This window comes from Oncorhynchus keta, unplaced genomic scaffold (assembly GCF_023373465.1).
Source record: "Oncorhynchus keta strain PuntledgeMale-10-30-2019 unplaced genomic scaffold, Oket_V2 Un_scaffold_4275_pilon_pilon, whole genome shotgun sequence".
In the NCBI taxonomy this organism is placed as follows: domain Eukaryota; kingdom Metazoa; phylum Chordata; class Actinopteri; order Salmoniformes; family Salmonidae; genus Oncorhynchus; species Oncorhynchus keta.
In genome coordinates, this window is record NW_026290937.1 from 3,903 (window position 1) to 30,616 (window position 26,714).

General features: G+C 52.0%; 1 protein-coding gene and 1 long non-coding RNA gene across 2 annotated transcripts in view; one reads left to right on the forward strand and one right to left on the reverse strand.

The window, feature by feature from the left end:
• Positions 1 to 1,823: 1,823 nt before the first annotated feature.
• Positions 1,824 to 26,714, forward strand: part of LOC127928833 (bifunctional apoptosis regulator-like) — a 29,043-nt gene continuing 4,152 nt past the window's right edge. The window contains exons 1-3 of the mRNA XM_052516260.1: positions 1,824 to 2,180; positions 21,417 to 21,561; positions 26,081 to 26,263. Of these exons, the coding sequence (XP_052372220.1) occupies positions 1,858 to 2,180; positions 21,417 to 21,561; positions 26,081 to 26,263 (651 nt within the window). The 5' untranslated portion in view covers positions 1,824 to 1,857. The remainder of the gene's footprint in view (positions 2,181 to 21,416; positions 21,562 to 26,080; positions 26,264 to 26,714) is intronic.
• On the reverse strand, positions 22,624 to 26,073 carry LOC127928834 (uncharacterized). Its single transcript, XR_008132413.1, has 4 exons — positions 25,894 to 26,073; positions 25,550 to 25,840; positions 23,321 to 24,657; positions 22,624 to 23,230 (listed from the first exon to the last, which is right to left on the reverse strand). It is a non-coding gene; the product is annotated as an uncharacterized LOC127928834 (long non-coding RNA).

Below are 26,714 nucleotides of genomic sequence, written 5' to 3' on the forward strand. Positions count from 1 at the left end.
TGTCCCCTCTTTAGTTCTCTCTCTCCTCTGTCCCCCTCTTTAGTTCTCTCTCTCCTCTGTCCCCCTCTTTAGTTCTCTCCTCTGTCCCCCTCTTTGTTCTCTCTCTCCTCTGTCCCCCTCTTTAGTTCTCTCTCTCCTCTGTCCCCCTCTTTAGTTCTCTCTCTCCTCTGTCCCCCTCTTTAGTTCTCTCTCTCCTCTGTCCCCCTCTTTAGTTCTCTCTCTCCTCTGTCCCCCTCTTTAGTTCTCTCTCTCCTCTGTCCCCCTCTTTAGTTCTCTCTCTCCTCTGTCCCCCTCTTTAGTTCTCTCTCTCCTCTGTCCCCCTCTTTAGTTCTCTCTCTCCTCTGTCCCCCTCTTTGGTTCTCTCTCTCCTCTGTCCCCCTCTTTGGTTCTCTCTCTCCTCTGTCCCCCTCTTTAGTTCTCTCTCTCCTCTGTCCCCCTCTTTGGTTCTCTCTCTCCTCTGTCCCCCTCTTTGGTTCTCTCTCTCCTCTGTCCCCCTCTTTAGTTCTCTCTCTCCTCTGTCCCCCTCTTTAGTTCTCTCTCTGCCCCCTCTGTTATAGTTCCCCCTCTTTGTTCTCTCTCTCTGTCCCCCCTCTTTATAGTTCTCTCTCTCCTCTGTCCCCTCTTTTAGTTCTCTCTCCTCTGTCCCCCTCTTTATAGTTTCTCTCTCCTCTGTCCCCCTCTTTAGTTCTCTCTCTCCTCTGTCCCCCTCTTTGGTTCTCTCTCTCCTCTGTCCCCCTCTTTGGTTCTCTCTCTCCTCTGTCCCCCTCTTTGGTTCTCTCTCTCCTCTGTCCCCCTCTTTAGTTCTCTCTCTCCTCTGTCCCCCTCTTTAGTTCTCTCTCTCCTCTGTCCCCCTCTTTGGTTCTCTCTCTCTCCTCTGTCCCCCTCTTTAGTTCTCTCTCTCCTCTGTCCCCCTCTTTAGTTCTCTCTCTCCTCTGTCCCCCTCTTTGGTTCTCTCTCTCCTCTGTCCCCCTCTTTAGTTCTCTCTCTCCTCTGTCCCCCTCTTTAGTTCTCTCTCTCCTCTGTCCCCCTCTTTGGTTCTCTCTCTCCTCTGTCCCCCTCTTTAGTTCTCTCTCTCCTCTGTCCCCCTCTTTAGTTCTCTCTCTCCTCTGTCCCCCTCTTTAGTTCTCTCTCTCCTCTGTCCCCCTCTTTGCTTCTCTCTCTCCTCTGTCCCCCTCTTTAGTTCTCTCTCTCCTCTGTCCCCCTCTTTAGTTCTCTCTCTCCTCTGTCCCCCTCTTTAGTTCTCTCTCTCCTCTGTCCCCCTCTTTAGTTCTCTCTCTCCTCTGTCCCCCTCTTTGGTTCTCTCTCTCCTCTGTCCCCCTCTTTTGTTCTCTCTCTCCTCTGTCCCCCCCTCTTTAGTTCTCTCTCTCCTCTGTCCCCCTCTTTAGTTCTCTCTCCCTCTGTCCCCCTCTTTAGTTCTCTCTCTCCTCTGTCCCCCTCTTTAGTTCTCTCTCTCCTCTGTCCCCCTCTTTAGTTCTCTCTCTCCTCTGTCCCCCTCTTTAGTTCTCTCTCTCCTCTGTCCCCTCTTTAGTTCTCTCTCTCCTCTGTCCCCCTCTTTAGTTCTCTCTCTCCTCTGTCCCCTCTTTAGTTCTCTCTCTCCTCTGTCCCCCTCTTTAGTTCTCTCTCTCCTCTGTCCCCCTCTTTGGTTCTCTCTCCCCTCTGTCCTCTATCCCCCTCTTTAGTTCTCTCTCTCCTCTGTCCCCTCTTTAGTTCTCTCTCTCCTCTGTCCCCCTCTTTATAGTTCTCTCTCTCCTCTGTCCCCCTCTTTAGTTCTCTCTCTCCTCTGTCCCCCTCTTTGGTTCTCTCTCTCCTCTGTCCCCCTCTCACTTATTCTTTGTGTCTCTCTCCTCCAGACCCCAGATGATCCAGCAGATGGAGGGGGGTGCCGCTGCTGCCCCCGCCCCCAACCCTCTCTCCGATCTCTCCTCCCCCCTAACCCCTCCTGTGACCTCTGACCCCCCTCCCTCTCCGTACCCCCGGCCCTCTGCCAGCCCCTCCATCAGCGAAGACCAGTTTGGGTGCCACTGTTGCTACGACGTCCTGGTCAACCCGACAACGTTGAACTGTGGTCACAGCTTCTGCCGCCACTGCCTGGCTCTCTGGTGGGAGTCGAGTAGGAAGACTGAGTGCCCCGAATGCAGGGAAAAGTGGGAGGGCTTCCCCAAAGTCAACATCCTGCTGAGGTAAGGTGCAACATCCTGCTGAGGTAAGGTGCAACATCCTGCTGAGGTAAGGTGCAACATCCTGCTGAGGTAAGGTGCAACATCCTGCTGAGGTAAGGTGCAACATCCTGCTGAGGTAAGGTGCAACATCCTGCTGAGGTAAGGTGCAACATCCTGCTGAGGTAAGGTGCAACATCCTGCTGAGGTAAGGTGCAACATCCTGCTGAGGTAAGGTGCAACATCCTGCTGAGGTAAGGTGCAACATCCTGCTGAGGTAAGGTGCAACATCCTGCTGAGGTAAGGTGCAACATCCTGCTGAGGTAAGGTGCAACATCCTGCTGAGGTAAGGTGCAACATCCTGCTGAGGTAAGGTGCAACATCCTGCTGAGGTAAGGTGCAACATCCTGCTGAGGTAAGGTGCAACATCCTGCTGAGGTAAGGTGCAACATCCTGCTGAGGTAAGGTGCAACATCCTGCTGAGGTAAGGTGCAACATCCTGCTGAGGTAAGGTGCAACATCCTGCTGAGGTAAGGTGCAACATCCTGCTGAGGTAAGGTACAACATCCTGCTGAGGTAAGGTACAACATCCTGCTGAGGTAAGGTACAACATCCTGCTGAGGTAAGGTACAACATCCTGCTGAGGTAAGGTACTACATCCTGCTGAGGTAAGGTACTACATCGTGTTGAAGTAAGGTACTAGGGTGCATGAGCTTAACGTACTGGTACCACTCTCTAGACCTCACCATATTATCACCATACTTAGGTGCCGATACCATATGTATTGCAATTCTATATAGTAGATCTCCAGGAAGAGGGTTGGACTGAAAACCCACAGGACAGTAGATCTCCAGGAAGAGGGTTGGCCTGAACCCACAGGACAGTAGATCTCCAGGAAGAGGGTTGGCCTGAATGTACAGGACAGTAGATCTCCAGGAAGAGGGTTGGACTGAAAACCCACAGGACAGTAGATCTCCAGGAAGAGGGTTGGCCTGAATGTACAGGACAGTAGATCTCCAGGAAGAGGGTTGGACTGAAAACCCACAGGACAGTAGATCTCCAGGAAGAGGGTTGGACTGAATGTACAGGACAGTAGATCTCCAGGAAGAGGGTTGGACTGAATGTACAGGACAGTAGATCTCCAGGAAGAGGGTTGGACTGAATGTACAGGACAGTAGATCTCCAGGAAGAGGGTTGGACTGAATGTACAGGACAGTAGATCTGAAAACCCCAGGAAGAAGGGTTGGACTGACCAGGAAGAGGGTATCAGCTGAAAACCCACAGGACAGTAGGATCTCAGGACAGTAGTCCAGTGAGTTGGGCAGAGTAGATCAGTAGTAGTGGTTGGGCAGACCTGGGCTACAGGACAGGGTATCAGCGTGATCTCCACCTTGCAATGTGATGGGTTTTACTTTATGTTTAACTTCAACCAATGAGGCATGTAGATCTCCAAGGCTGAATGTACAAAAATCCATCCATGTTGGACAATTTATTTTATAGACTTCTTCATCCCATTAACCTGATTTTAACCCCTCTCAGTAGATCTCCTCCTCCTCCTCCTCTCTCCATCCTCTACCCCTCTCTCAGGACTCCTCTCTCATCCCCTCCTCTCTCCATCCTCTACCCCTCTCTCATCCCCTCCTCTCTCCATCCTCTACCCTCTCTCATCCCCTCCTCTCTTCTACCCTCTCTCATCCCCTCCTCTCTCCATCCTCTACCCCTCTCTCAGGTCATCTCCTCCTGAGTTCTCCCTCCTCTACCCCTCTCCCTAGATCTCTTTCAGAGATGCAGTAGAGGGTTGTTCTCAGAGGTGGTGGGTACAGGAGAGCAGAGATCCAGGGGAACCCCAAGATCTCCCAGAGGTGGCCTTTCAGAGGTACTGTTTACTCAACCAATGACACTTCAGAGCCTGCTGGCTCTATCAGAGGTACTGTACTAACACATCAGAGCCTGCTGGCTCTCCATCAGAGGGTACTCCATCCTCTACCCACTCTCAGAGCCTGCTCCCTCTATCAGAGGTACTGTACTAATCCCCTCCTCTCTCCACACTCAGAGCCTGCTGGCTCTATCAGAGGTACTGTACTAACACACTCAGAGCCTGCTGGCTCTATCAGAGGTACTATTTAACACACTCAGAGGTGGTGGGTCAGAGGTACTATACTAACAACACTCAGAGCCTGCTGGCTCTATCAGAGGTACTGTACTAACACACTCAGAGCCTGCTGGCTCTATCAGAGGTACTGTACTAACACACTCAGAGCCTGCTGGCTCTATCAGAGGTACTGTACTAACACACTCAGAGCCTGCTGGCTCTATCAGAGGTACTGTACTAATGTACAGAGCCTGCTGGCTCTATCAGAGGTACTGTACTAACACACTCAGAGCCTGCTGGCTCTATCAGAGGTACTGTACTAACACACTCAGAGCCTGCTGGCCTATTTGAGATTACTCAAAGCAGCCACCCTTTGCCTTGTTGACAGCTTTGCACACTCTTGGCATTCTCTCAACCAGCTTCATGAGGTAGTCACCTGAAGGCATTTCAATTAACATGTGTGCCTTGTTAAAAGTTCATTTGTGGAATTTATTTCCTTCTTAATGCGTTTGAGACAATCAGTTGTGTTGTGACATGGTAGGGGTGGTATACTGAAGATATGGCTATGTGGTAAAAGACCAAGTCCATATTATGACGACAACAGCTCAAATAATCAAAGAGAAATGACAGTTCATCATTACTTTAAGACATGAAGGTCCGTCAACCCGGAAAATATCAAGAACTTTGAAAGTTTCTTCAGTGCAGTCTCAAAAACCATCAAGCACTATGATGAAACTGTCTCATGAGGACCAGGAAAGGCCACAGGAAAGGAAGGAAGTTACCTCTGCTGCAGAGGATAAGTTCATTAGAGTTACCAGGCTCTCTGAGGACCGCCACAGGAAAGGAAGACACTGCAGAGGATAAGTTCATTAGAGTTACCAGGCTCAGAAAACAGCAATTAACTGCACCTCAGATTGCAGTCTAAATAAATGCTTCATAGTTCAGGTAACAGACACATCTCAACATCAACTGTTCAGAGGAGACTGCGTGAATCAGGCCTTCATGGTTGAATTGCTGCAAAGAAACCACTACTAAAGGACACCAATAATAAGAAGAGACTTGCTTGGGCCAAGAAACACGAGCAATGAACATTAGACCGGTGGATGTCCTTTTGGTCTGGAGTCCAAATTGGAGATTTTTGGTTCCAACCAAAGTGTCTTTGTGAGACGAGAGTAGGTGAACGGATGATCTCCGAATGTGTGGTTCCCACCGTGAAGCATGGAGGAGGAGGTGTGGTGGTGCTTTGCTGGTGACACTGTCAGGGATTTATTTAGAATTCAAGACACACTTAACCAGCATGGCTTCCACAGCATTCTGCAGTGATACGCCATCCCATCTGGTTTGCACATCACTTGTTTTTCAACAGGACAGTGACCCAACACACCTCCAGGCTGTGTAAGGGCTATTTGACCAAGAAAGAAGGTGATGGAGTGCTGCATCGGATGACCTGGCCTCCATAATCACCCTCAACCCAATTGAGATGGTTTGTCTGTATAACTCCCCTAATGTGTCACAACACAACTGATTGGCTCAAAATGCATTAAGAAGGAAAGAAATTCCACAAATGAACTTTTAACAAGGCACACCTGTTAATTGAAATGCATTCCAGGTGACTACCTCATGAGGCTGGTTGAGAGAATGCAAAGAGTGTGCAGGGCTGTCTTCGGGGCAAGGGGTGGCAACTTTGAAGAATCTCAAATATAAAATATATTTCCATTTAACACTTTTTTTTGGTTACTACATGATTCCATACGTGTTATTTCATAGTTTTGATGTCTTCACTGTTATTCTACAATGTAGAAAAATAGTTTTTAAAAATGAAGAAACCTAATCATTCAAGGGGTTACGTCCTGTCTTTTGACTGGTACTGTATATATACATACAGTGCCTTCGGAAAGTATTCAGACCTATTGACTTACTCCACATTTTGTTAGGTCACAGCCTTAATCTAAAATTGATGAAATTGTTTATTTTCCCTCGTTAATTTATTATTAAAAAACTATCACATTTACGTACGTTTTCAGACCCTTTACTCAGTACTTTGTTGATGCTGTAATCGCTACCAAAGGTGCCTCGAGTCTTCATGTGAATGATTGGCACACCTGTATTTGGGGAGTTTCTCCCATTCTTCTCTGTAGATCCTCTCGAGCTCTGTCAGGTTCGTGCCGCTGCACAGCTATTTTCAGGTCTCTCCAGAGATGCTAGATCAGGTTCAAGTCCGGTCTCTGGCAGGGCCACTCAAGGACATTCAGAGACTTGCCCAAAAGCCACTCCTGCGTTGTCTTGGCTGTGTGCTTTAGGGTCGTTGTCCCTTTGGAAGGTGAACCTTTTCCCCAGTCTGACAACCTGCTCCAGAGCGCTCAGGATTTCATCAAGGATCTCTCTGTACTTTGCCCGTACATCTTTGCCTTGATCCTGACTAGTCTCTCTGCCGCTGAAAACAGCATGATGCTGCCAACACCATGCTTCACCGTAGGGATGGTGCCAGGTTTCCTCCAGACATGATGCTTGGCATTTAGGCCAAGGAGTTCGTTTCAACAGACCAAAAATCATGTTTCATCAGGTCTGAGAGTCTTTAGGTGCCTTTTGGCAAACCCAGTGGTCTGTCATGGGCCTTTACTGAAGAGTGGTTCCGTCTGGCCACTCCACCATAAAGGCCTGATTGGTGGAGTGCTGCAGTGATGGTTGTCCTTCTGGAAGGTTCTCCCATCTCCACAGAGGAACTCTGGAGCTCTGTCAGAGTGACCATCAGGTTCTGGTTACCTCCTTGACCAAGGTCCTTCTCCCGACTGCTCAATTTGGCCGGGCGGCCAGCTCCAGGAAGAGTCTTGGTGGTTCCAAACGTCCTTCATTTAAGAATGATGGAGACCACTGTGTTCTTGGGGACCTTCAATGCTGCAGAAATGTTTTTGTACCCTTCCCGAAATCTGTGCCTCGATGCAATCCTGCCTCTGAGCTCTACTGACAGTTCCTTTGACCTCATGACTTGGTTTTTGCTCTGACATTCACTGTCAACTGTGGGACCTTATATAGACAGGTGTGTGCCTTTACAAATCATGTCCAATCAATTGAATTTACCACAGGTGGACTCCAATCAAGTTGTAGAAACCTGTCGAGGATGATCAATGGAAACAGGATGCACCTGAGCTCAATTTTGAGTCTCATAGCAAAGGGTCTGAATACTTATGTAAATAAGGTATTTCAGTTTATTTAATTTTTTTTGCAAACATTTCTAAACCTATTTTAGCTTTGTCATTATGGGGTATTGTGATGTCATTATGGGGTATTGTGATGTCATTATGGGGTATTGTGATGTCATTATGGGGTATTGTGATGTCATTATGGGGTATTGTGATGTCATTATGGGGTATTGTGATGTCATTATGGGGTATTGTGATGTCATTATGTATTGTGATGTCATTATGGGGTATTGTGATGTCATTATGGGGTATTGTGATGTCATTATGGGGTATTGTGATGTCATTATGGGGTATTGTGATGTCATTATGGGGTATTGTGATGTCATTATGGGGTATTGTGATGTCATTCTGGGGTATTGTGATGTCATTATGGGGTATTGTGTGTAGATTGATGAAGAAAATATTTTATTTAATCCTTTTTAGAATAAGGCTGTAACATAATGTGGGAAAATGGGAAGGGGTCTGAATACTTTCTGAATGCACTGTATCTACAGAAGCATGTAGACACCCCAAACCGGTCTTCTACCGGTCTGTTACCAGTCTGTTACCGGGCTGTAACCCGTCTGTTACCGGTCTGTAACCGGTCTGTTACCAGTCTGTAACCAGTCTTCTACCGGTCTGTTACCAGTCTGTTACCGGGCTGTAACCCGTCTGTAACCGGTCTGTAACCGGTCTGTTACCAGTCTGTAACCAGTCTGCTACCGGTCTGTTACCAGTCTGTTACCAGTCTGTTACCGGTCTGTTACCAGTCTGTTACCGGTCTGTTACCGGGCTGTTACCAGTCTGTTACCGGGCTGTTACCAGTCTGTTACCGGGCTGTTACCAGTCTGTTACCGGTCTGTTACCAGTCTGTTACCGGGCTGTAACCCGTCTGTTACCGGTCTGTAACCCGTCTGTTACCAGTCTGTAACCAGTCTGCTACCGGTCTGTTACCAGTCTGCTACCGGTCTGCTGCTTGTCTGTTACCGGGCTGTAACCGGTCTGTTACCAGTCTGTAACCAGTCTGCTACCGGTCTGTTACCAGTCTGCTACCGGTCTGTTACCAGTCTGTTACCAGTCTGTTACCAGTCTGTTACCAGTCTGTTACCGGTCTGTTACCAGTCTGTTACCGGGTCTGTTACCAGTCTGTTACCGGTCTGTTACCAGTCTGTTGGGCTGTTACCAGTCTGTTACCGGTCTGTTACCAGTCTGTTACCGGGCTGTAACCCGTCTGTTACCGGGCTGTAACCCGTCTGTTACCAGTCTGTAACCAGTCTGCTACCGGTCTGTTACCAGTCTGTTACCGGTCTGCACGGTCTGTTACCGGGCTGTAACTGGTCTGTTACCAGTCTGTAACCAGTCTGCTACCGGTCTGTTACCAGTCTGCTACCGGGTCTGTTACCAGTCTGCTACCGGTCTGTTACCAGTCTGCTACCGGTCTGTTACCAGTCTGCTACCGGTCTGTTACCAGTCTGCTACCGGTCTGTTACCAGTCTGCTACCGGGTCTGTAACGGTCTTCTACCCGTCTGTTACCAGTCCTACCGGTCTGTTACCAGTCTGCTACCGGTCTGTTACCAGTCTGTTACCAGTCTGTAACCGGTCTGTTACCAGTCTGCTACCGGTCTGTTACCAGTCTGTTACCGGTCTGCTACCGGTCTGTTACCAGTCTGTTACCGGTCTGTAACCGGTCTGCTACCGGTCTTTTACCAGTCTGTTACCGGTCTGTTACCAGTCTGCTACCGGTCTGTTACCAGTCTGCTACCGGTCTGTTACCAGTCTGCGGGTCTGTTACCAGTCTGTTACCGTCTGTTACCAGTCTGCTACCGGTCTGTTACCAGTCTGCTAGTCTGTTACCAGTCTGTTACCGGTCTGTTACCAGTCTGCTACCGGTCTGTTACCAGTCTGCTACCGGTCTGTTACCAGTCTGCTACCGGTCTGTAACGGTCTGTTACCAGTCTGTTACCAGTCTGCTACCGGTCTGCTAGTCTGTTACCGGTCTGTTACCAGTCTGTTACCAGTCTGTAAGGTCTGTTACCAGTCTGAGGTCTGTTACCAGTCTGTTACCGGGCTGTAACCCGTCTGTTACCAGTCTGGCGGTCTGCTACCGGGGGAAAGGGCTGTTACCAGTCTGTAACCAGTCTGCTACCGGTCTGTTACCAGTCTGCTACCGGTCTGTAACCCTTTTCTACCGGTCTGTTACCAGTCTGTTACCGGTCTGTAACCGGGCTGTTACCAGTCTGTAACCAGTCTGCTACCGGTCTGTTACCAGTCTGCTACCGGTCTGTAACCGGGCTGTTAACAGTCTGTAACCAGTCTGCTACCGGTCTGTTACCAGTCTGCTACCGGTCTGTAACCGGGCTGTTACCAGTCTGTAACCAGTCTGCTACCGGTCTGTTACCAGTCTGCTACCGGTCTGTAACCCGTCTTCTACCGGTCTGTTACCAGTCTGTTACCGGTCTGTAACCGGGCTGTTACCAGTCTGTAACCAGTCTGCTACCGGTCTGTTACCAGTCTGCTACCGGTTCGGTCTGTTACCAGTCTGTTACCGGTCTTAACCGGGCTGTTACCAGTCTGTAACCAGTCTGCTACCGGTCTGTTACCAGTCTGCTACGGTCTGTAACCCGTCTTCTACCGGTCTGTTACCAGTCTGTTACCGGTCTGTAACCGGCTGTTACCGGTCTGTTACCAGTCTGTTACCGGGCTGTAACCCGTCTGTTACCGGGCTGTAACCCGTCTGTTACCAGTCTGTAACCAGTCTGCTACCGGTCTGTTACCAGTCTGCTACCGGTCTGCTACCGGTCTGTTATGGGCTGTAACCGGTCTGTTACCAGTCTGTAACCAGTCTGCTACCGGTCTGTTACCAGTCTGCTACCGGTCTGTTACCAGTCTGTTACCAGTCTGTTACCAGTCTGTTACCAGTCTGTTACCGGTCTGTTACCAGTCTGTTACCGGTCTGTTACCAGTCTGTTCGGTCTGTTACCAGTCTGTTACCGGGCTGTTACCAGTCTGTTACCGGTCTGTTACCAGTCTGTTACCGGGCTGTAACCCGTCTGTTACCGGGCTGTAACCGTCTGTTACCAGTCTGTAACCAGTCTGCTACCGGTCTGTTACCAGTCTGCTACGGTCTGCTACCGGTCTGTTACCGGGCTGTAACTGGTCTGTTACCAGTCTGTAACCAGTCTGCTACCGGTCTGTTACCAGTCTGGGGGGGTCTGTTACCAGTCTGCTACCGGTCTGTTACCAGTCTGCTACCGGTCTGTTACCAGTCCTACCGGTCTGTTACCAGTCTGCTATCCGGTCTGTAACCGGTCTTCTACCGGTCTGTTACCAGTCTGCTACCGGTCTGTTACCAGTCTGCTACCGGTCTGTTACCAGTCTGTTACCAGTCTGTAACCGGTCTGTTACCAGTCTGCTACCGGTCTGTTACCAGTCTGTTACCGGTCTGCTACCGGGTCTGTTACCAGTCTGTTAGGGGGTCTGTTACCGGTCTGTTACCGGTCTGTTACCGGTCTGTTACCGGTCTGTTACCAGTCTGCTACCGGTCTGTTACCAGTCTGCTACCGGTCTGTTACCAGTCTGCTACCGGTCTGTTACCAGTCTGTTACCGGTCTGTTACCAGTCTGCTACCGGTCTGTTACCAGTCTGCTACCGGTCTGTTACCAGTCTGCTACCGGTCTGTTACCAGTCTGCTACCGGTCTGTTACCAGTCTGCTACCGGTCTGTTACCAGTCTGCTACCGGTCTGTAACCGGTCTGTTACCGGTCTGTTACCAGTCTGTTACCGGTCTGTTACCGGTCTGTTGGGTCTGTTACCAGTCTGTTACCAGTCTGTAACCGGTCTGTTACCAGTCTGCTACCGGTCTTCTACCGGTCTGTTACCAGTCTGTTACCGGGCTGTAACCCGTCTGTTACCAGTCTGCTACCGGTCTCTACCGGTCTGTAACCGGGCTGTTACCAGTCTGTAACCAGTCTGCTACCGGTCTGTTACCAGTCTGCTACCGGTCTGTAACCCGTCTTCTACCGGTCTGTTACCAGTCTGTTACCGGTCTGTAACCGGGCTGTTACCAGTCTGTAACCAGTCTGCTACCGGTCTGTTACCAGTCTGCTACCGGTCTGTAACCGGGCTGTTAACAGTCTGTAACCAGTCTGCTACCGGTCTGTTACCAGTCTGCTACCGGTCTGTAACCGGGCTGTTACCAGTCTGTAACCAGTCTGCTACCGGTCTGTTACCAGTCTGCTACCGGTCTGTAACCCGTCTTCTACCGGTCTGTTACCAGTCTGTTACCGGTCTGTAACCGGGCTGTTACCAGTCTGTAACCAGTCTGCTACCGGTCTGTTACCAGTCTGCTACCGGTCTGTAACCCGTCTTCTACCGGTCTGTTACCAGTCTGTTACCGGTCTGTAACCGGGCTGTTACCAGTCTGTAACCAGTCTGCTACCGGTCTGTTACCAGTCTGCTACCGGTCTGTAACCCGTCTTCTACCGGTCTGTTACCAGTCTGTTACCGGTCTGTAACCGGGCTGTTACCAGTCTGTAACCAGTCTGCTACCGGTCTGTTACCAGTCTGCTACCGGTCTGCTACCGGGCTGTTAACAGTCTGTAACCAGTCTGTTACCAGTCTGCTACCGGTCTGTTACCAGTCTGCTACCGGTCTGTTACCGGTCTGTAACCAGTCTGTTACCGGTCTGTAACCAGTCTGTAACCGGTCTGTTACCGGTCTGTAACCAGTCTGTAACCGGTCTGTAACCGGTCTGTTACCAGTCTGTAACCAGTCTGTAACCAGTCTGTAACCAGTCTGTAACCGGTCTGTTACCAGTCTGTAACCAGTCTGTAACGGTCTTCTACCGGTCTTCTACCGGTCTGTTACCAGTCTGTTACCGGGCTGTTGTCTGTTACCAGTCTGTAACCGGTCTGTTACCAGTCTGTATGGGTCTGTTACCAGTCTGTAACCGGTCTGTTACCAGTCTGTAACCGGTCTGTTACCAGTCTGCTACCGGTCTGTTACCAGTCTGCTACCGGTCTGTTACCAGTCTGCTAAGGTCTGTAACCAGGCTGTTACCAGTCTGTGGGCTGTAACCCGTCTGTTACCAGTCTGGGTCTGTTACCAGTCTGTAACCAGTCTGCTACCGGTCTGTTACCAGTCTGCTACCGGTCTGTAACCAGGCTGTTACCAGTCTGTTACCGGGCTGTAACCCGTCTGTTACCAGTCTGTTACCGGGCTGTAACCCGTCTGTTACCAGTCTGTAACCCGTCTGTTACCAGTCTGTAACCGGTCTGTTACCAGTCTGCTACCGGTCTGTAACCAGGCTGTTACCAGTCTGTTACCGGTCTGTTACCAGTCTGTAACCAGTCTGCTACCGGTCTGTTACCAGTCTGCTACCGGTCTGTAACCAGGCTGTTACCAGTCTGTTACCGGGCTGTAACCCGTCTGTTACCAGTCTGTTACATGTCTGTAACCGGTCTGTTACCAGTCTGTAACCGGTCTGTTACCAGTCTGCTACCGGTCTGTTACCAGTCTGCTACCGGTCTGTTACCAGTCTGCTACCGGTCTGTAGCATGTCTGTAACTACCGGTCTGTAACCAGTCTGTTACCGGTCTGTTACCAGTCTGCTGTCTGTTACCAGTCTGCTACCGGTCTGTAGCCTGTATAACCTGTCTGTCTGTGTAACCTGTCTGTCTGTGTGTAACCTGTCTGTAGGTATGGTGATCAGGCAGCCAGAGGAATCCCCAAGACCAGTCCTGGTAGAGGAGCAGGAGGGTTCTTCTCTGGAGTTCTCACTGCACTCACCTGTGTCGCGGTAAGAGAGAGGGAGAGGGAGGGGGTTTGGGAGAGGTCAGAGAGAGGGAGGGGGTTTGGGAGAGGTCAGATGAGGGATGAGGGGGTTGGGGAGAGGTCAGAGAGAGGGGGGGTCCTGATGGGGAGAGGTCAGAGAGAGGGAGGGGGTGATGGGGAGAGGTCAGAGAGAGGGAGGGGGTTTGATGGGGAGAGGTCAGGGAGGGGGTTTGATGGGGAGAGGTCAGAGAGAGGGAGGGGGTTTGATGGGGAGAGGTCAGAGAGAGGGAGGGGGTTTGATGGGGAGAGCTCAGAGAGAGGGAGGGGGTTTGATGGGGAGAGGTCAGAGAGAGGGAGGGGGTTTGATGGGGAGAGGTCAGAGAGAGAGGGGGTTTGATGGGGAGAGGTCAGAGAGAGGGAGGGAGTTTGATGGGGAGAGGTCAGAGAGAGGGAGGGGTGTGATGGGGAGAGGTCAGAGAGAGGGAGGGGTTTGATGGGGAGAGGTCAGAGAGAGGGAGGGGGTTTGACGGGGAGAGGTCAGAGAGAGGGAGGGGTTTGATGGGGAGAGGTCAGAGAGAGGGAGGGGGTTTGATGGGGAGAGGTCAGAAAGAGGGGGGGTTTGATGGGGAGAGGTCAGAGAGAGGGAGGGGGTTTTGGGGAGAGATGGGAGAGAGGTCAGAGAGAGAGGGGTTTGATGGGGAGAGGTCAGAGAGAGAGGGGTTTGATGGGGAGAGGTCAGAGAGAGGAAGGGTGTTTGATGGGGAGAGGTCAGAGAGAGAGGGGGTTTGATGGGGAGAGGGGAGAGAGAGGTCAGAGAGAGAGGGGTTTGATGGGGAGAGGTCAGAGAGAGGAAGGGGTTTGATGGGGAGAGGTCAGAGAGAGGGAGGGGTTTGATGGGGAGAAGTCAGAGAGAGGGAGGGGGTTTGATAGGGAGAGGTCAGAGAGAGGGAGGGGGTTTGTTGGGGAGAGGTCAGAGAGAGAGAGGGGTTTGATGGGGAGAGGTCAGAGAGAGGGAGGGGGTTTGATGGGGAGAGGTCAGAGAGAGGGAGGGGGTTTGATGGGGAGAGGTCAGAGAGAGTGGTCAGAGAGAGAGGGGGTTTGATGGGGAGAGGTCAGAGAGAGAGAGAGGGTTTGATGGGGAGAGATCAGAGAGAGGGAGGGGGTTTGATGGGGAGAGGTCAGAGAGAGGGAGGGGGTTTGTTGGGGAGAGGTCAGAGAGAGGGAGGGGTTTGATGGGGAGAGGTCAGAGAGAGTGGTCAGAGAGAGAGGGGTTTGATGGGGAGAGGTCAGAGAGAGGAGAGGGGTTTGATGGGGAGAGGTCAGAGAGAGGGAGGGGGTTTGATGGGGAGAGGTCAGAGAGAGGGGTTTGATGGGGAGAGGTCAGAGAGAGGGAGGGTGTTTGATGGGGAGAGGTCAGAGAGAGAGGGAGTTTGATGGGGAGAGGTCAGAGAGAGAGGGAGTTTGATGGGGAGAGGTCAGAGAGAGGGAGGGGTTTGATGGGGAGAGGTCAGAGAGAGGGAGGGGGTTTGATGGGGAGAGGTCAGAGAGAGGGAGGGGTTTGATGGGGAGAGGTCAGAGAGAGGGAGGGGGTTTGATGGGGAGAGGTCAGAGAGGGAGGGGTTTGATGGGGAGAGGTCAGAGAGAGGGAGGGGTTTGATGGGGAGAGGTCAGAGAGATGGGGGAGGGGAGGGGGTTTGATGGGGAGAGGTCAGGGGAGAGGTCAGAGAGAGGGGGTCCTGGGGAGAGGTCAGAGAGAGAGGTCAGAGAGGGAGGGGTTTGATGGGGAGAGGTCAGAGAGAGAGAGGGGTTTGATGGGGAGAGGTCAGAGAGAGGGAGGGGTTTGATGGGGAGAGGTCAGAGAGAGGGAGGGGTTTGATGGGGAGAGGTCAGAGAGAGGGAGGGGTTTGATGGGGAGAGGTCAGAGAGGGAGGGGTTTGATGGGGAGAGGTCAGAGAGAGGGAGGGGGTTTGATGGGGAGAGGTCAGAGAGAGGGAGGGGGTTTGATGGGGAGAGGTCAGAGAGAGGGAGGGGGTTTGATGGGGAGAGGTCAGAGAGAGGGGGTTTGATGGGGAGAGGTCAGAGAGAGAGGGGGTTTGATGGGGAGAGGTCAGAGAGAGGGGGTTTGATGGGGAGAGGTCAGAGAGAGGGAGGGTGTTTGATGGGGAGAGGTCAGAGAGAGAGGGAGTTTGATGGGGAGAGGTCAGAGAGAGGGAGGGGTTTGATGGGGAGAGGTCAGAGAGAGGGAGGGGTTTGATGGGGAGAGGTCAGAGAGAGGAGGGGTTTGATGGGGAGAGGTCAGAGAGAGGGAGGGGTTTGATGGGGAGATGATTGTAGGGGGTTTGATGGGGAGAGGAATGATTGTAGTGTGAGGGGGTTTGGGGGAGGAATGATTGGAGGGGGTGTGATGGGGGACAGGAATGATTGTAGTGTGGGGGGGGACAGGAATGATTGGGGTTTGATGGGGGGGTCAGGAATGATTGGGGTTTGATGGGGAGAGGACAGGAATGATTGTAGTGTGGGGGGGTCAGGAATGATTGTAGGGGGTGTGGGGGGGTCAGGAATGATTGTAGTGTGGGGGTTTGATGGGGAATGGTTGTAGGGTGTGTGTGGGGGACAGGAATGATTGAGGGGTTTGATGGGGACAGGAATGATTGTAGTGTTTGATGGGGGGGACAGGAATGAGGGTAGTTTGATGGGGGAGGTCAGGAATGATTGTAGTTTGATGGGGGAGGTCAGGAATGATTGTAGTTTGTGGGGGAGTCAGGAGGGATTGGGGTTTGTGGGGGGGTCAGGAATGATTGTAGTGGGGGGGTCAGGAATGATTGTTTGTGGGGGGGTCAGGAATGATTGTTGTGGGGGGGGTCAGGAATGATTGGGGTTTGTGGGGGGGACAGGAATGATTGGGGTGTGTGGGGGGGGGGACAGGAATGATTGTAGTGTGGGGGAGGTCAGGAATGATTGTAGGGTTTGATGGGGAGAGGTCAGGAATGATTGGGGTGTGTGAGGGGGAGGTCAGGAATGATTGTAGTGTGATGGGGGAGGTCAGGAATGATTGTAGTGTGTGGGGGGACAGGAATGATTGTAGTGTGTGGGGGGGTCAGGGGGGGTTTGATGATTGAGAGGGAGGTGTTTGATGGGGGGGTCAGGAATGATTGTTTGTGGGGGGGGTCAGGAATGATTGGGTTATAATAAGAGGTATATGCCATTTAGCTGGGGTTTTATGGGGAGAGGACTCAGAGTCATGTGTGCATACATTCTGTATGGGTGGTCAGAGAATCGAACCCACTGACCCTGGGGAGAGGTCAGAGAGCGGGATGCTCTGGGGGACTGAGCCACAGAAGGACCAGGGGGTTTGATGGGGGGGGACAGGAATGATTGTAGTGTGTGGGGGGGGGTCAGGAATGATTGGGGTGTGTGGGGGGGCAGGAATGATTGTAGGGGGTGTGTGGGGGATAGGAATGATTGTAGTGTGTGGGGGGGACAGGAATGATTGTAGTGTGTGGGGGGCAGGAATGATTGTAGTGTGGGGGGCAGGAATGATTGTAGTGTGTGGGGGATAGGAATGATTGTAGTGTGTGTGGGGGACAGGAATGATTGTAGTGTGTGGGGGGATAGGAATGATTGTAGTGTGTGGGGGACAGGAATGATTGTAGTGTGTGTGGGGGGACAGGAATGATTGTAGTGTGTGGGGGGCAGGAATGATTGTAGTGTGTGGGGGACAGGAATGATTGTAGTGTGTGTGGGGGGACAGGAATGATTGTAGTGTGTGTGGGGGGACAGGAATGATTGTAGTGTGTGGGGGGGACAGGAATGATTGTAGTGTGGGGGGACAGGAATGATTGTAGTGTGTGGGGGGGACAGGAATGATTGTAGTGTGTGGGGGACAGGAATGATTGTAGTGTGTGGGGGGGACAGGAATGATTGTAGTGTGTGGGGGGGACAGGAATGGTTGTAGTGTGTGGGGGGACAGGAATGATTGTAGTGTGTGTGTCAGCTGACTTTTCTCTCTGTGTTACAGAAATGGTCACAGTGTGTCGTTGGGGGACAGGGGGTGTGTGTGTGTTGAAGGGTCACTGTGTGTGGTTTTGTCTATTTGTTCTGATCATGTGGCAGTAAGAGAGCAACGTCTGTATATATCTTTCTGCGTGGCAGTTCTGTCTGTCTGTCTGTCTGTCTGTCTGTCTGTCTGTCTGTCTCCTCCCTCCTCCTCCTGAAGAGGGAATAACTGTCTGTCTGTCTGTCTCCTCCCTCCTGAAGAGGGAATAACTGTCTGTCTGTCTGTCTCCTCCCTCCTCCTCCTGAAGAGGGAATAACTGTCTGTCTGTCTGTCTCCTCCCTCCTCCTCCTGAAGAGGGAATAACTGTCTGTCTGTCTGTCTCCTCCCTCCTCCTCCTGAAGAGGAATAACTGTCTGTCTGTCTGTCTCCTCCCTCCTCCTGAAGAGGGAATAACTGTCTGTCTCTGTCTGTCTGTCTGTCTGTCTGTCTGTCTGTGAGTTTATTTGAATGACAGTCTGAATGCTTCATGTTAGTATGTGCGAATGATGTCTCTCCTTCCCGTCTCTCCTCTCCTACCTGTCTCTCTGTCCCTCCTACCCGTCTCTCCTGTCCCTCCACCCGTCTCTCCTCTCTCCTCCCTGTCTCTCCTCTCTTCTACCCGTCTCTCTCTCTTCTACCCGTCTCTCCTCTCTCTACCCGTCTCTCCTCTCTCCTACCCGTCTCCTAAACTAGTGGGTCTCTCCTTCTCTACCCGTCTCTCCTCTCTCCTACCCGTCTCTCACCTCTCTCCCCCTCTCTCCTGTCCCTCCTACCCTCTCTCCTCTCTCCTACCCGTCTCTCCTCTCGCTCCTACCCGTCTCTCCTCTCTCCTACCCGTCTCTCTCTCCTCTCCTACCCGTCTCTCCTGTCCCTCCTACCCGTCTCTCCTGTCTCCTACCCGTCTCTCCTGTCTCCTACCCGTCTCTCCTGTCTCCTACCCGTCTCTCCTGTCCCTCCTACCCGTCTCTCCTGTCTCTCCTACCCGTCTCTCCTCTCTCCTACCCGTCTCTCCTCTCTCCTACCCGTCTCTCCTCTCTCCTACCCGTCTCTCCTCTCTCCTACCTGTCTCCTCTCTCCTACCCGTCTCTCCTCTCTCCTACCCGTCTCTCCTCTCTCCTACCCGTCTCTCCTCTCTCCTACCTGTCTCTCCTCCCTCCTACCCGTCTCTCCTCTCTCCTACCCGTCTCTCCTCTCTCCTACCCGTCTCTCCTCTCTCCTACCCGTCTCTCCTCTCTCCTACCTGTCTCCTCTCTCCTACCTGTCTCCTCTCTCCTACCTGTCTCCTCTCTCCTACCCGTCTCTCCTCTCTCCTACCCGTCTCTCCTCTCTCCTACCCGTCTCTCCTCTCTCCTACCTGTCTCCTCTCTTCTACCCGTCTCTCCTCTCTCCTACCCGTCTCTCCTCTCTCCTACCCGTCTCTCCTCTCTCCTACCCGTCTCTCCTCTCTCCTACCTGTCTCCTCTCTCCTACCCGTCTCTCCTCTCTCTCCTACCCGTCTCTCCTCTCTCCTACCCGTCTCTCCTCTCTCCTACCCGTCTCTCCTCTCTCCTACCCGTCTCTCCTCTCTCCTACCCGTCTCTCCTCTCTCCTACCCGTCTCTCCTCTCTCCTACCCGTCTCTCCTCTCTCCTACCTGTCTCCTCTCTCCTACCTGTCTCCTCTCTCCTACCTGTCTCACCTCTCTCCTACCCGTCTCTCCTCTCTCCTACCCGTCTCTCCTCTCTCCTACCCGTCTCTCCTCTCTCCTACCCGTCTCTCCTGTCCCTCCTACCCGTCTCTCCTCTCTCCTACCCGTCTCTCCTCTCTCCTACCCGTCTCTCCTCTCTCCTACCCGTCTCCTCTCTCCTACCCGTCTCTCCTCTCTCCTACCTGTCTCTCTCTCCTACCCGTCTCTCCTCTCTCCTACCCGTCTCTCCTGTCCCTCCTACCCGTCTCTCCTCTCTCCTACCCGTCTCTCCTCTCTCCTACCCGTCTCTCCTCTCTCCTACCTGTCTCCTCACTCCTACCTGTCTCCTCTCTTCTACCCGTCTCTCCTCTCTCCTACCCGTCTCTCCTCTCTCCTACCCGTCTCTCCTCTCTCCTACCCGTCTCTCCTCTCTCCTACGCGTCTCTCCTCTCTCCTACCCGTCTCTCCTCTCTCCTACCCGTCTCTCCTCTCTCCTACCCGTCTCTCCTCTCTCCTACCCGTCTCTCCTCTCTCCTACCCGTCTCTCCTTTCTCCTACCCGTCTCTCCTCTCTCCTACCTGTGTCTCTCCTCCTGTCTCTCCTCTCTCCTACCTGTCTCCTCTCTCCTACCCGTCTCTCCTCTCTCCTACCTGTCTCTCCTCTATCCTACCTGTCTCTCCTCTCTCCTACCTGTCTCACGTCTCTCCTATCTGTGTGTCTCTCCTACCTGTCTCACGTCTCTCCTATCTGTGTGTCCCTCCTGCCTGTCTCACGTCTCTCCTATCTGTGTCTCTCCTACCCATCTCTCCTCTCTCCTACCTGTCTCACGTCTCTCCTATCTGTGTGTCTCTCCTACCTTTTTCACGTCTCTCCTACCTGTCTCACGTCTCTCCTATCTGTGTGTCTCTCCTACCTGTCTCACGTCTCTCCTATCTCTGTGTCTCTCCTACTTGTCTCACGTCTCTCCTATCTGTGTCTCTCCTACCAGGTGATGTTTCTGGTGTACCACTGGTCCAGTGGAGATGGAGTCCATGACCTCTGGTCAGTAAGCCTGTGTCAAAATGGACTCCGGAGGAGGTTCTGTTCTGGTTGGAACACCTTGGGGCCTGGACCTCTGTCTATAAAGAACCCTTCCTACAGGAGAACGTTAATGGACGGTGAGGAATGTCCTATAGTACGGTTCTGTTCTGGTTGGAACGCCTGGGGCTTGGACCTCTGTCTATAAAGAATCCTTCCTCTGTCTCTCTCTGTCTCTCTCTCTCTGTCTCTCTCTGTCTCTCTGTCTCTCCTCTCTGTCTACTGTCTCTCTGTGTCTCTCTGTGTCTCTCCTGTGTCTCTCTCTGTCTCTCTCTGTCTCTCTCTCTCTCTGTCTCATCTCTCTCTGTCTCTCTCTCTCTGTCTCTCTCTGTCTCTCTCTCTCTGTCTCTCTCTCTCTGTCTCTCTCTCTCTGTCTCTGTCTCTCTCTCTCTCTGTCTCTGTCTCTCTGTCTCTTTTTGTCTGTCCTTTTTGTCTGTCTCTTTTTGTCTGTCTCTTTTGTCTGTCTCTCTCTGTCTGTCTCTCTGTCTCCTCTCTCTGTCTCTCTGTCTCTCTGTCTCTCTCTACCTGTCTCTCTGTCTCTCTCCTATCTCTCTGTCTCTCCTCCTGTCTCTCTGTCTCTCCTCTCTGTCTGTCTCTCTCTACCTGTCTCTCTCTCTCTCTCTCTGTCTCTCTCTGTCTGTCAGGTGATGTTTCTGTCTCTCTGTCTCAGTCTCTCTGGAGTCTCTGTCTCTCTCTCTCTGTCTGTCTCTCTGTGTCTCTCTCTGTCTCTCTCTCTGTCTCTCTCTCTCTGTCTCTGGTCTGTCTCTCTCTCTGTCTCTCTGTCTCTCTCTGTCTCTCTCTGTCTCTCTCTCTGTCACTCTGTCTCTCTCTGTCTCTCTCTGTCTATAAAGAACCCTCTCTCTGTCTCTCTCTCTGTCTCGGTGAGGAATGTTCTCTGTCGGTTCTGTTCTCTCTGGAACTCTCCTCTCTCTCTTCTCTCTCTGTCTCTAAAGAATCCTTCCTCTGTCTCTCTCTCTCTCTCTGTCTCTGTCTCTCTCTCTGTCTCTCTCTCTCTCTCTCTGTCTCTGTCTCTCTGTCTCTCTCTCTGTCTCTCTCTCTCTGTCTCTCTCTCTGTCTGTCTCTCTCTCTCTCTGTCTCTCTCTGTCTCTCTATCTCTGTCTCTCTCTCTCTGTCTCTCTCTCTGTCTCTCTCTCTGTCTCTCTCTGTGTCTCTCTCTGTGTCTCTCTCTGTCTCTCTCTGTGTCTCTCTCTGTGTCTCTCTCTGTGTCTCTCTCTCTGTCTCCTCGCTCGCTCTCTTTCTTTCATGGTCAGGTTATTGTTGATGTTAGGTAAGTGATGAGTTAACATGGAGAACCTGGTTATTTAATGGCTTTATGATATATCTCTCAGGTTATTGTTGATGTTAGGTAGTGATGAGGTAACATGGAGAACTATAGTTATGTCCTGGTTATTTAATGGCTTTATGATATATCTCTCAGGTTATTGTTGATGCTCGGTGATGAGGAGCTGACCAGAGCTCCCTATAACATAGACAACCAGGCCCACAGGAGAGCCATGATGGCTGAACTGGAGAGGATCAAGGAACTGGGGGTCAAGCCACCTCAGAACCTCTGGGAATACAAGGTGAACCCAGAAATACTACGTATTATATAGAAACTGCCTGGGTCGAGCCACCTCAGAACCTCTGGGAGTACAAGGTGACAGAACCCACCTCAGAACCCAGAAATACCACTTATTATATATTAACTTAGAAACTGCCTGGGTCGAGCCACCTCAGAACCTCAGGGTTCAGATTTTCACCTTGTCAGCTCGAGGCATCCAATCTTGCAACCGTACAGTTAACTAGTCCAACGCAATAACGACCTGCCTGTTACGCAAATGCAGTAAGCCAAGGTAAGTTGCTAGCTAGCATTAAACTTATCTTATAAAAAACAATCATAATCACTAGTGGTTGATGATATTACTAGATATTATCTAGCGTGTCCTGCGTTGCATATTATCTGACTGAGCGGTGGTAGGCGCTGTGTGGTCCTTCTGTAGCTCAGTTGGTAGAGCATGGCGCTTGTAACGCCAGGGTAGTGGGTTCGATTCCCGGGACCACCCATACGTAGAATGTATGCACACATGACTAAGTCGCTTTGGATAAAAGCGTCTGCTAAATGGCATTTATTATTATTATTATTATTATTATTAGGCAGAAGCAGGCGCCTGAACATTCATTTAAACAGCACTTTCTTGCGTTTTGCCAGCAGCTCTTCGTTGTGCGTCAAGCATTGCTCTGTTTATGACTTCAAGCCTATCAACTCCCGAGATGAGGCTGGTGTAACCGAAGTGAAATGGCTAGCTAGTTAGCGCGCGCTAATTGTCGTTGTGTTGCTGGTTCGAGCCCAGGGAGGAGCGAGGAGAGGGACGGAAGCTATACTGTTACACTGGCAATACTATAGTGCCTATAAGAACATCCAATAGTCAAAGGTTAATGAAATACAAATGGTAGAGAGGGAAATAGTCCTATAATAACTACAACCTAAAACCTTACCTGGGAATATTGAAGAACTGGGAATATTGAAGAACTGGGAATATTGAAGAACTGGGAATATTGAAGAACTGGGAATATTGAAGAACTGGGAATATTGAAGAACTGGGAATATTGAAGAACTCTGAAGATGTTAAAAGGAGCCACCAGCTTTCATATGTTCTCATGTTCTGAACAAGGAACTGAAACGTTATCTTTCTTACATGGCACATATTGCACTTTTACTTTCTTCTCCAACACTTTGTTTTTGCATTATTTAAACCAAATTGATCATGTTTCATTATTTATTTGAGGCTAAATTGATTTTATTGATGTATTATATTAAGTTAAAATAAGTGTTCATTCAGTATTGTTGTAATTGTCATTATTACAAATAAATGTGAAAAGAATCGGCCGATTAATCGGCATCGGCTTTTTCGGTCCTCCAATAATCGGTATCGGCGTTGAGAAATCATAATCGGTCGACCTCTACTATTGACGCACCCTTTAATAAATACTTTATATGCTCTGGTTGAAGTTGAAGCCCGTTAAGATATGCTGTGTGCATCATTTGATAAGTCATTTAGGGTTTAATGATGGTTTGAACGGTCTCTCTCCTGTCTACCTCTCTCCTGTCCCCCTCTGTCTACCTCTCTCCTGTCTCCCTCTGTCTACCTCTCTCCTGTCTACCCCTCTCCTCTCTCCCTCTGTCTACCTCTCTCCTGTCCCCCTCTGTCTACCCCTCTCCTGTCTACCCCTCTCCTCTCTCCCTCTGTCTACCTCTCTCCTGTCCCCCTCTGTCTACCCCTCTCCTGTCTACCCCTCTCCTCTCTCCCTCTGTCTACCTCTCTCCTGTCCCCCTCTGTCTACCTCTCTCCTGTCTACCTCTCTCCTGTCCCCCTCTGTCTACCTCTCTCCTGTCCCCCTCTGTCTACCTCTCTCCTGTCTCCCTCTGTCTATCTCTCTCCTGTCTCCCTCTGTCTACCTCTCTCCTGTCTACCTCTCTCCTGTCTACCCCTCTCCTGTCTACCCCTCTCCTGTCTCCCTTTGTCTACCTCTCTCCTGTCTACCCCTCTCCTGTCTACCCCTCTCCTGTCTACCCCTCTCCTGTCTACCCCTCTCCTGTCTACCCCTCTCCTGTCTACCCCTCTCCTGTCTACCCCTCTCCTGTCTACCTCTCTCCTGTCTCCCTCTGTCTACCTCTCTCCTGTCTCCCTCTGTCTACCTCTCTCCTGTCTCCCTCTGTCTACCCCTCTCCTGTCTCCCTCTGTCTACCCCTCTCCTGTCTCCCTCTGTCTACCCCTCTCCTGTCTCCCTCTGTCTACCCCTCTCCTCTCTCCCTCTGTCTACCTCTCTCCCTCTGTCTACCCCTCTCCTGTCTCCCTCTGTCTACCCCTCTCCTGTCTACCCCTCTCCTGTCTACCCCTCTCCTGTCTACCCCTCTCCTGTCTACCCCTCTCCTGTCTACCCCTCTCCTGTCTCCCTCTCTCCTGTCTCCCTCTCTCCTGTCTCCCTCTCTCCTGTCTCCCTCTCTCCTGTCTCCCTCTGTCTACCTCTCTCCTGTCTCCCTCTGTCTACCCCTCTCCTGTCTCCCTCCTGTCTACCTCTCTCCTGTCTCCCTCTGTCTACCCCTCTCCTGTCTCCCTCCGTCTACCCCTCTCCTGTCTCCCTCTGTCTACCCCTCTCCTGTCTCCCTCTGTCTACCCCTCTCCTGTCTCCCTCCGTCTACCTCTCTCCTGTCTCCCTCTGTCTACCCCTCTCCTGTCTCCCTCCGTCTACCCCTCTCCTGTCTCCCTCCGTCTACCCCTCTCCTGTCTCCCTCCGTCTACCTGTCTCCCTCTGTCTACCTCTCTCCTGTCTCCCTCTGTCTACCCCTCTCCTCTCTCCCTCTGTCTACCCCTCTCCTCTCTCCTGTCTCCCTCTGTCTACCCCTCACCTGTCTCCCTCTGTCTACCCCTCACCTGTCTCCCTCTGTCTACCCCTCACCTGTCTCCCTCTGTCTACCCCTCTCCTGTCTCCCCCTGTCTCCCTCCGTCTACCTCTCTCCTGTCTACCTCTCTCCCTCTGTCTACCCCTCTCCTGTCTCCCTCTGTCTACCCCTCTCCTGTCTCCCTCTGTCTACCCCTCTCCTGTCTCCCTCTGTCTACCCCTCTCCTGTCTACCCCTCTCCTGTCTACCCCTCTCCTGTCTACCCCTCTCCTGTCTACCTCTCTCCTGTCTACCCCTCTCCTCTCTCCCTCTGTCTACCTCTCTCCTGTCTACCCGTCTCCTCTCTCCCTCTGTCTACCTCTCTCCTGTCTACCCCTCCCTCCGTCTACCCCTCTCCTGTCTCCGTCTGTCTACCCCTCTCCTGTCTCCCTCTGTCTCCCCCTCTCCTGTCTCCCCCTCTCCTGTCTCCCCTCTCCTGTCTCCCCCTCTCCTGTCTCCCCTCTCCTGTTTCCCCTCTCATGTCTCCCCTCTCCTGTCTCCCCCTCTCCTGTCTCCCCCTCTCCTGTCTCCCCTCTCCTGTCTCCCCTCTCCTGTCTCCCCCTCTCCTGTCTCCCCCTCTCCTGTCTCCCCCTCTCCTGTCTCCCCTCTCCTGTCTACCCCTCTCCTGTCTACCCCTCTCCTGTCTACCCCTCTCCTGTCTCCTGTCTCCCCCTCTCCTGTCTACCCCTCTCCTGTCTCCCCCTCTCCTGTCTCCCCCTCTCCTGTCTCCCCTCTCTCATGTCTCCCCCTCTCCTGTCTCCCCCTCTCCTGTCTCCCCCTCTCCTGTCTCCCCCTCTCCTGTTTCCCCCTCTCCTGTTTCCCCCTCTCCTGTCTCCCCCTCTCCTGTCTCCCCCTCTCCTGTCTCCCCCTCTCCTGTCTCCCCTCTCCTGTCTCCCCCTCTCCTGTCTCCCCCTCTCCTGTCTACCCCTCTCCTGTCTACCCCTCTCCTGTCTCCCTCTGTCTACCTCTCTCCTGTCTACCCCTCTCCTCTCTCCCTCTGTCTACCTCTCTTCTGTCTACCTCTCTCCTGTCTACCCGTCTCCTCTCTCCCTCTGTCTACCTCTCTCCTGTCTACCCCTCCCTCTGTCTACCCCTCTCCTGTCTCCCTCTGTCTACCCCTCTCCTGTCTACCCCTCTCCTGTCTCCCTCTGTCTACCTCTCTCCTGTCTACCCCTCTCCTCTCTCCCTCTGTCTACCTCTCTCCTGTCTACCCGTCTCCTCTCTCCCTCTGTCTACCTCTCTCCTGTCTACCCCTCCCTCTGTCTACCCCTCTCCTGTCTACCCCTCTCCTGTCTCCCTCTGTCTACCCCTCTCCTGTCTCCCTCTGTCTACCCCTCTCCTGTCTCCCTCTGTCTACCCCTCTCCTGTCTCCCTCTGTCTACCCCTCTCCTGTCTCCCTCTGTCTACCCCTCTCCTGTCTCCCTCTGTCTACCCCCTCTCCTGTCTACCCCTCTGTCTACCCCTCTCCTGTCTACCCCTCTGTCTACCCCTCTGTCTACCCCTCTGTCTACCCCTCTGTCTACCCCTCTGTCTACCCCTCTCCTGTCTCCCTCTGTCTACCCCTCTCCTGTCTACCCCTCTGTCTACCCCTCTGTCTACCCCTCTGTCTACCCCTCTGTCTACCCCTCTCCTCTCTCCCACCGTCTCTCAACCCCCCACCAGGCTGTGAATGCAGGTAAATCTCTGTTCCTGCTCTATGCTTTGAAGAGTTCTCCTCGCCTCACCATCCTCTACCTCTACCTCTTCGACTACTCCGAAACCTTCCTCCCCTTCCTGCACACCTGCTGTCCCGCCCTCTCACGCACCAGCGAGCCAATGGAGGACAGCCTCCCCCTCAACCACCAGGTACCATTGGACGGCTCAACTGTCACGTAGGATTGTATTTATTTGATAAATAAAGGTAGGCGTGTCGGTACGACTCCAGACATAGACGACAACTAGACGTAGACTACTGTAGATGTAGTCTGGTCATAGACAACTAGATGTAGACTACTGTAGATGTAGTCTGGTCATAGACAACTAGATGTAGACTACTGTAGATGTGGTCAGTATGTCTGGTCATAGACAACTAGATGTAGACTACTGTAGATGTGGTCAGTATGTCTGGTCATAGACAACTAGACGTAGACTACTGTAGATGTAGTCTGGTCATAGACAACTAGATGTAGACTACTGTAGATGTAGTCTGGTCATAGACAACTAGATGTAGACTACTGTAGATGTAGTCTGGTCATAGACAACTAGACGTAGACTACTGTAGATGTAGTCTGGTCATAGACAACTAGACGTAGACTAC